General features: G+C 42.9%; 1 protein-coding gene across 1 annotated transcript in view; it reads right to left on the bottom strand.

Annotated features, from left to right (window-relative positions):
* LOC149352561 (L-xylulose reductase-like) overlaps positions 1-8,155 on the bottom strand; it is a 30,057-nt gene extending 21,902 nt beyond the window's left edge. Inside the window, exons 1-4 of the mRNA XM_089581755.1 lie at positions 7,842-8,155; positions 7,150-7,247; positions 2,775-2,929; positions 245-287 (exon numbers count right to left, since the gene is read on the bottom strand). Coding sequence (XP_089437881.1) covers positions 245-287; positions 2,775-2,929; positions 7,150-7,247; positions 7,842-7,893 — 348 coding nt within the window. The 5' untranslated portion in view covers positions 7,894-8,155. The remainder of the gene's footprint in view (positions 1-244; positions 288-2,774; positions 2,930-7,149; positions 7,248-7,841) is intronic.
* Between the last annotated feature and the right edge of the window lie 1,113 nt (positions 8,156-9,268).

Genomic DNA, 9,268 nt, shown 5'->3' on the forward strand with positions numbered 1-9,268 from the left:
CATCTTGAGAAATTGGTCACAGATAACCCTATATCATTATAGCACTCTGTCACTAAGCAATGTTTTGCGCTAACTAATGTAACAGCCAAAGAGTTAGTGTATCAATTAAAAGAAAAATGGCATTACAGAATGCATTTTGCCAGTCCTGGTAAAGACAAATTACTATGAATGTACTGGATATTATTAGCTTATTACGCTCTAGAATGGCAAAAATTAGGAAAGTGGCTGTATGAGGCTAACTTACCTGTGACACATTAATAACAGCTTTCACGTTGGTGGTAAAGCACCTGCAGCAGATATATAGAAAGAAAAATGTCAGTAGCACAAATGATCATCAAACACTTTAAGAAGCTCTCATTTTGCACAACCAAAAGATGATTAGCACTGCAAACTTGGCCAAAAAAATCAATTCTACGGCTCATTCTGAGTGTGATGATGTTTGTTCAGCACCAAAAGACGCATCCATTGCTGAGAAAATTGAATTTTAAGGTTTTCCCGCCACTTGATACAACCTCGGGATATCTACACCGAGAAGTACTACATGACCACCGTTTTGAAGTGACAAGCGGCGTAACCTAACCCGAGATCTGTGCCTGAAATCCTGTGTTGATGCACCGTACGTTACTAGCAAAACTGGCCTGTGATGACCATACTTGTATTTCGTTTTTGGTCTTTTCTAGCTTACAAAAGCTCCTTTTTTAGTGAGAGTGGTCTCTCTATGACAAGAGTGCGGTACTTCATCGATACAGGCTAACTTCAATGTGTCCTCAGTGTCCCTTTAAATGTATTTGGTTTTGACAAATAAAGAGAAAACCACACGCAATGCTATGAAAACCAGCAGACTATAGGCAAAGTCTTTTTGGAGACAATCCACACATTACATGTTTCCATTTGCTACTATCACACTGGTACTGGGAAGCTTTACAGCTTTCAAGGGGAAAGAATGAACCGAAAAATGTGAGTTTAGATTCTCAAAAGCTTCTGAACGGGGAGGTTTGAGATGATTTACACCAGTCAGAACTGTTTAGCCAAATAGAAAAAATTACTGCCAATCAGTGCCACAAGTTTATAGCTATGTGGCCATGCAGACGCGGTCCAAGACATATGAACGAGCTGCAGAAAAGTAAAGTCAAATGATGGTAAAGCCTACATGCTTCCATAAAAGATGGGTTGTTTATTGCTTGTGAGGTCACCCAATGGGTGACATGTGTTTCTAAATTGAGCGCAGAGGATCATGAAAAAGCCGTCTGCTACCACTACTTCCGGTTCCAAATTTATCCCCCTGCGCGCTTGCTTCATGGCAGTCGCTGTGTTAATAATGCTTCTTACACTAATTTATTTGCACCGCAACACCACTGATTGTATTGCATCATCGCAAGACCAACGCGACTTCGACTCTACCCTGCCTTGTACTGTGTTTTCTCACGAAATGCAACCAAAATAATGTACTAAACAGTAGGAAGCTTTCTATGCGCATGCAGTGAGATGTGTTGAGACGCGCTGCACGCACAGTGGCATGTATAATAATAATAATAATAATAATAATAATAATAATAATAATAATAATAATAATAATAATAATAATAATAATAGCCTTTATTTCCATCAACATGATGGGGGAGGTTAGGGAAAAAAAGCTGGAAAGCTTGACTGGTTCCCGCCCCCCCATATCAAATACATGATTGCTTCCATCAAGGCAGAAATCAGCGGACAACAGAATACATTTCAAAGACATACACAAAACTACAAATGCATATTTACGCGTGGAAAATAGCAGACTTCAAGCCACAACAAAAAGAGCACAAGATCCAAGAAAGGAGAAAAAAAAAATCAATTCAGGCACAGTAGGATGAAGGTAGAAATGATCTTCAAGTAAACACATTTGAGCACGAAAAAAAAAATCTTAGGTCCTGCTTTGATGCGTTTTCGGGATGTACGGTGTGTCTATAACAAATATTCAATATTTCTGGCAGTTTATGTTTAATCATTTGCTTTCCGTAGTTTGTTCTGCATCTCTCAATGTTCCAGATTTCCCGACAACGTGTATCATGCGAAGGTATTCTCTTTGTTAAGGAAGCTAAGGAAGAAAGGAAGTTGATGTTTTGTTTGACATCTTTTTTGTAAGTTAAGCACAGGCGGTAAGGGTAGAGCTGGGTGATTTTTATAATCCCTAACTTTTCATATAAAGGCAAACTTGGGTGATCCCGTGGAACATTAAAAACATGTCGCAGCATTCGTTTCTGCAATGTAAGGACTCTTCTTAAATTTGTAGCAGTAGTACTCCCCCAGACTAGACAGTTTGCTAGCCCACCCGCACGCAGCTTTACATGCTGTGAGGAAAATGCATCTAACATCGGTTGAACTGTGCATGTTTCAGCCCTTCGTTGCCTTTGTAGTGTGACGAAAAAACAAATATATAATGACCGACGTGTTTAACTAGTTCGAACGCACATGCAAGCGACTGCCGTGCACACGCAGAACAGCCAGCCTAAGCTGGCATATTATAATCACGAAAAAACATTCTTACTTTTCGCTATTGTCAATTTCAGCACTCTGGACGTGTTCATACGCAGCACGTGGTGATCTTACAGTGATGCTATGCAATAAATGATGCCGCAGCACAAATAAATAAGTGAATAAACGATGCATGCATGCATGGCAATTGATGTGCAAAAGGCAGTGCGTGGAAGAAGTTTGGAACCAGAAGTAGCTGGCAGACGATTTTCCCATGGTTCTTTGCGTTCACCTCAGAAATGCACCTGACCTATACTCACATATCAATAGACTCTGGCCTGATTTCCCCAACAGGCTCAAGGATGGCAACAGCTGCATTGTTAACCAGGAGATCCACTGGTCCTACACTGCTTAGTGCTGCCTCAGTAGCATTCCAATCAGCCAGGTCAACAGGGAGGGGCACAATGTTGGGAACCTGCAAAGGAACCACGAAACTGGTCAGTCAGAACACAAGGAGCAATGATCCAAAAAAGCAGCAATGTTAAAAAAACATGTTGCAGGGCTAGTTGGTAGCTGGTAAAGTACGAGTGAATGAGAAGAAATTCAACGCTACTCATTATGGACACAAGAGCACATGTGACGAGACAGGTGCTGTACCGTCATGTGTTTTTGTGTCTGTCCATAAGAAACAGTCAATTTCTTCTCCTTTGAACAGTAATGTTAACTGCAGTTTTTTCAGCAATAAAACCACAAGGTTAATTAACTCTACAGTCTGCTCTAAAAAACTTAAAGAGAAGATTGCCATACTAACTTTTTTTAGGACACCCAACTTTGACAGAGAAATGTTTTTTAATTATTTAAGATCATAAGCTTTTAGTGAAGCTGTCTGCTGATAACATTATCAACAAATGGTTGTCTATTCCTTGATTCAGTGATACAGAAGTTAGGATTGCTTAGTTGGCCATACTGAAGAAAGGCACACTGGAAAACACAGGGACACTAGACAGAAAGATGCATGATGCAAGTCAGTGCTTTTTTTGTGTCTTTCTGTCCCGTGTCCCTTAGTTTTCTGGTGTGCTGCTCATCAATTCTTAACACTACTGACAAACTACTACATGGAAACATACGCATGCACAAATAAGGCATCTCAGAAAACATGGGGTTAAGATTTGTAAAACACAGCACAAGTTGGGGGAATAGAACTAAAACTGTGTTGTTGCTGGCCACCCATAGTAAGGTGTAAAGACCAAGCAAGACATACAGCTGTTTTTGTTTGGACGCCCTGCTTTAAAGGGACAGTGAGGAGAGCTCTATCAATATTTTTTTTACAGCAAAATCCGATAGTTTGGCATTTTATGGCTTTGTTGCCACTTGGCCGGCAGCGAAAGATGCATTTATTTCTAAGAAATTTGGATTCGAAGTTGAAAAAGTTTTTCCCGCCGCTCTGACTCAAACTTGGGATTCCCCTATGACGACACAGGACTAAGAGATGTGACACATGACGTGCACATGACGTAGCGCAGACTCCGTGATTTCTGACGGCCAGCAGTGCGGCCTGATAGCAGCCAAAAAAAAAGCTACCGCCGGCAGAACGTTGAAGGCACCTATCGGCTATTGCGGCCGTCGCTACCGTCGCTTCGTTTACGTTTGCACCGGCGTTTTGCCAGCGTTACGATGGATCCCGTTCTCGAAGTCGTCAAAGAAGTTCTAGCAAATAGACACCTTTAGCATACCGTGCACCTTGTTACCGCTAGCGGAATACCGGGAGCCCGCCTACTGCCGATGAGCAGGCGCTTATTGGTCCCGATGATGCAGGCGCGCGCGTAGCTGCCGGACACGTGGCGCCATCTGGCGACGTCAAAGAGATTTGCGCATGCATTGGCTGCACCTCAGTGATTTGTGGCTTCTCATGTTCTAGTGTTTCTAGAACCATTGGTTCTAGCAACACTGTTTTGTCCTATGACGTCATCACGCTTGTACTTGCGAGTTTGGCCAGTGGCGGCGATACCTGTATTTTGGTTCTTGCTCTTTTCTACGTTACAAGAGCTTTGTTGTCAGTATGAGTGGCGTTTTTGTAATCAGGAGCTGGTATTCTGTCGATACAAGCCAGCTTCAATTTCTCCTCAGTGTCCCTTTAATCTATTTTGCTGTCATCTTCCCTCTTCCTTTGTTTGGCACACTTCACCTTCACACTGTGTGTGTATTGGACTGCATTATGAGGTTTAATGTCGCACAGCGACTCAGGCTATGAAGGACACCATAGTCGAGGGCTCCAGATAATTTCAACCACCTGGGGTTTTTTTATGTGCACTGACATCGCACAGAACACCGACCTCTAGCATTTCGCCTCCATCAAAATTCGACCACTGCGGCCAGGATCAAACCTGCGTCTTTCCAGTCAGCAGCCGAGCACCGTAACCACTGAGCCACCGCAGAGGCACAGTGCGTGTGTGTTTGTATGAGCATGCCAGTGACAACTATTATGCATTTAACCAAGGTGAAAGTTTATGATTGTGTTTTAATTGGAAGACACCATACTGACTGCACATGTAAGAAGTTCTTACTGGACTAATGAGCCGTAACCAAGGTACAAGGCCACCGTTTTTTAAAAGAAAGAATAAATGGCCACTCAGTGATCTTATGGAGAAAAGTAAACATTCATGTTTAGTGAAAATTATTTCCATTCCTACACGACTTGTAAGCAATAATTCACGTAGTGTACTAAAAAGGATTACACATTGTAATCAATAATCAGGTTAATTTTGGAAAAAACAAGCTAAGGATTATTAAGAGACAACTAAAAAATGCAAGCATACACAATGACGCTAGGCACTGAGACACAAAACCTTGTCAGCAAACATCAACATGAAGCTACCTTCGACTAACACACCTCTCTGAGGTCTGTTAGTCAGGAAACATCTGAAAGCTTTGCTCTTATGAAGCCCAAAAATGCATTTTTGTGTGCAAAATGTCCACTGCAAAACATTACTGATACCTGTTAATTTGGTGTTAAAAAATCTTAAATCACTGCAGCCACATATGTACACCACTATCAACCATGACATGTAGCATGCTTTCAATAAATAGTCTAATTTAGTACAGGACCCACGTGATGGCAATTACTATTGCAACCTATGTACCAGAATATCTTTACCTTTTATCCATGCTGTCAGCACAGCCTCTATAACACAGCACTATCATGATAAATATGACAAGGAACACAGGAGCACATGGCAAACAGCCTCAAACCGCACTTGTGATTGTGGTGACTGCTATCAGGAACAAAGTGGAAAGTGAGGTGCGGCCCTATCAGCTTCTGGCACTCCTACAAAATGCAGAGAATTTCATCAGCAGCTGGCAGTGATAATGGGTAGCTATCACCCTGACTGGCAATGTGCCACAGAGAAGGGACAAATATCCCCACTTTTTACCTCTTCATTTCATTTTCCCCCTTTGTGGCATTGGTAGATGGGGTGAAATAAGAATGCCTTGAGACGCTGCTCATTACCTACGGCTGACCCAGAAGAAAACTGCCATTGGCCAGGGCACTAGCAGCAGGCAAGACAGCAGAACCCTTTCCACCTAGCTGCAAAAAATGGCCCCCCGCATATCACCACAATCAAGGCTAGACGCTATCTGCCATCTGCACCTGTGTTCCCTCTCTTACTACTCATGACAGTTCCTTGCATGTGGTTTCAATAACAAATTTTTACACTGAAATACAGGACATTATATTCAGTAAAGAACTCAATTTATGTGCACTAGGTTATTTTTTGTGTGGCACAGTAAAATAATGGTATAGTTTATGGGGCTGGATAATATATTAATTCCTTTGTTCAATTTTTCCTAAATGTGGCTAGTCTGCTTTCAGTTGTGCTGGTATCAATACCAGGATTAGTATCAACTTTAGCAATATAGCAGCCTACAATTAAAACAACCAAACCCAAAACTTTGCAGCACATGTGAGCATGCACCTGACAGAAAATACTGACAGCTAAGCTCGCACCTTGTGTTGTGAGCTCATACAGAGAAGTGCCACAGCTTAATTTGAAATAGTGCTCAAGTTCTGTGCACACACTGCCCACAATTACCCTCGACTATTACTGTGTTTTTCTGAGGTTAACCAAAACTAATTCACCAGAGCGAGATTCTTATTTGCTCCTGTACCTATACTGATCCATGATAAAAGTATAATGCTGGCCCAAGAAGTTCGAAATCTTTAAAACAGAGTCTGTTGTTGTTGAAAAGGTTATTCCCATGCATACAATTTCTCTCAGAAAACAGCCCTTCCAACTCATGTCCTTCTTCTTTCAGCTTGCTCATGCTAGCCGTATACGTACCCAAGCTCAACATCAAAGCACTGATGTCAATCAGCTCTGTTCTATGAATGGGTCGGTGCTTATCTGCACTATGACTCTTTAGAGGTGAAGTAGCCTGGCAAACTGAAAAAATAAATAGCTGGCAAGAATATTGTTAATTTCCTTTTATTACTACATCCTTCCTAACTGCACTAGAGCACATGGGAGAAATGGACATCTCCAAGATGTGCTGCACAGAACTCATTCCAACAAGTGGGAAAAAGAGCCCAGCTCTAAACTAAGTTTGTCATTATGACTATGCCAGAAACATAGTCATAGCTTCTTCAACGTGCAAATAAAGGTGGTTCATTTGTGGAAATCAGCAGTGCCCAATTACCTCTTTTTGTAGCTGCTCAAGCTTGTCAGCTGACCTGGCAACAGCTATTACTGTAGCTCCACGTTTTGCAAGCTCTCGTGCAATCACTCTGCCTATACCTGATGAAAAAAAAAAAAGAGACAAAGTAAGTCAGACAACCTGACAATGGTGTAAACTGATACCACTCACCATGTGGCATTACAAGATAAAGGCAGAGGCTACAGGAATGGTAAGGGGTCAGTACACACGGCTAAGAAGTCCCAAACCTTGTACAAGGTAAAGTGAAGGATGCTTTCTGGCGTGTAGCATTGGCACAGCCGCAGTCTGACAGGCTATATCTGTGCTCGACGTGTACGTAACGCTGATCCAGGGGTTATGGAATGAGGCGTGCTGGTGCTAGAACATAGCTCTAAATTTGATTATGTAGCATACTTCGATATCACAATTAATTTCGTTTTATCCCTCAACATGGTTTCATGGGAAGGCGGAACACTCAGTGACACGATACATAACAGAACGCACAGCAAGGTGATGTTAAAAGGTAATCCACAGCAAGGTCACATTTTGAAAGGAGTTTATTGTAATCAAAGCTATCTGTAAGAAAGCATAGTGCGGTACCGTACCCGGGATATGCGTTCGTGCAAAGAATTTATAGAGATAAGGACAACGCCGTAGAAAACGTCCAGCACGCATGCAAACTGGCACAAACTTACCTTGGCTAGCACCTGTCACCACAGCACGTTTGCCGCCAAAAGAGACCTCCATCGCAAAAGTCGCCGACGTCTGGAGCTAGCGCGCAACTACCACAACGCGCGACTTCTCTGGCCGCGCTTCCAGGAAGTTACTTGAGCCGCGGCGCAATGAATGCGTGTACGGTGAGAGATGCAGCTCCAAGATCAGACAGAGCGAATGATAAAAAGCGCAACTGAAGATGTGAAGCACGCGGAAATTACGCAAGCGTGCTGTTCAAGGCTTGCCGCAACAGCCACCGGCAAAGGCAGCGGCCATGTTTACACTCGGGGACATCACTTGTTTCGGTTTCGGTTTTTTTTTGCAACAACTTTGGTTTTCGAAGTTGTTTTGCGCAGCGTACTCCCATGATTTCTTCATTCATTGTAAAAAAACGAAGGAAAAGAGAAAAAGAAAGCCACGAAGAGGTATATTTACTCAACAAATGCATGCAATCGAATATGAAATCAAAGCTTCCTCGTGCCACGTGACCTGGTAGCAAGCGCGCTAAATTTGATCGCCACTGACAGGTCCGAGAGGCGCGGACACGAGCCCTGACGGGATCACCAACACCACTCTGAAGAACTTGGACGATAATTCTATCTCTTTTCTAACTGAGCTAATGAACAAGATTTGGGACGGGGAGGACTTACCGGAAGAATGGAAAGTCTCTAAATTAGTGCTTATTCCTAAGCCGGGCAAAAGTCTTGATCATGAGACCCATCTCTCTGACGTCTTGCTTGGGCAAGCTCATGGAAAAGGTGGTGCAAACAAGAGTCTCGCGCTACATGGAGAGCGAGGGACTCTGGCCGGTTGAAATGGTAGGTTATAGACCGCGTCTTAGCGCACATGACGTTATGTTAAGGCTTAAACATGATATACTTGATGATCCCGACGGAACTAAAGGGGGAAGGGCAATCTTGGGGCTGGATCTTACAAAAGCCTTCGATAATGTTGAGCACGGAGCGGTCCTTGAAGGCCTCAGTGAAGCCGGAGTAGGCATCAATTGCTTTAACTATGTCAAAAGATTCTTAAGTAATCGAAGGACCACTATAAGCTTTGTAGGACTTTCCTCGAAGCAGATTGGGTTCGGCAATAAGGGGACCCCTCAAGGTTCAATCCTCTCTCCAATGCTCTTCAATTTTGCCATGAGAGGACTATCCCACAGACTAAATAAAATTGACGGGCTAAAGCACAGCATTTATGCTGATGATATAACCATTTGGACAGCAGGGGGAACGAACGCTGACATCTCATACCGACTGCAGGCAGCGGCAGAGGTAGTTGAAAACTATGCTCTTGAGAGAGGGCTTTCCTGCTCCCCTCAAAAATCTGAGGTCTTCTCGCTTAATACCAAAGACCAGATGAAGAAAGAGACTCGCTTCCCTCACCTATACGGCTCGATAGAGGT

Source organism: Amblyomma mixtum, chromosome 3 (genome assembly GCF_055824585.1).
Source record: "Amblyomma mixtum isolate Tamu chromosome 3, ASM5582458v1, whole genome shotgun sequence".
NCBI lineage: Eukaryota > Metazoa > Arthropoda > Arachnida > Ixodida > Ixodidae > Amblyomma > Amblyomma mixtum.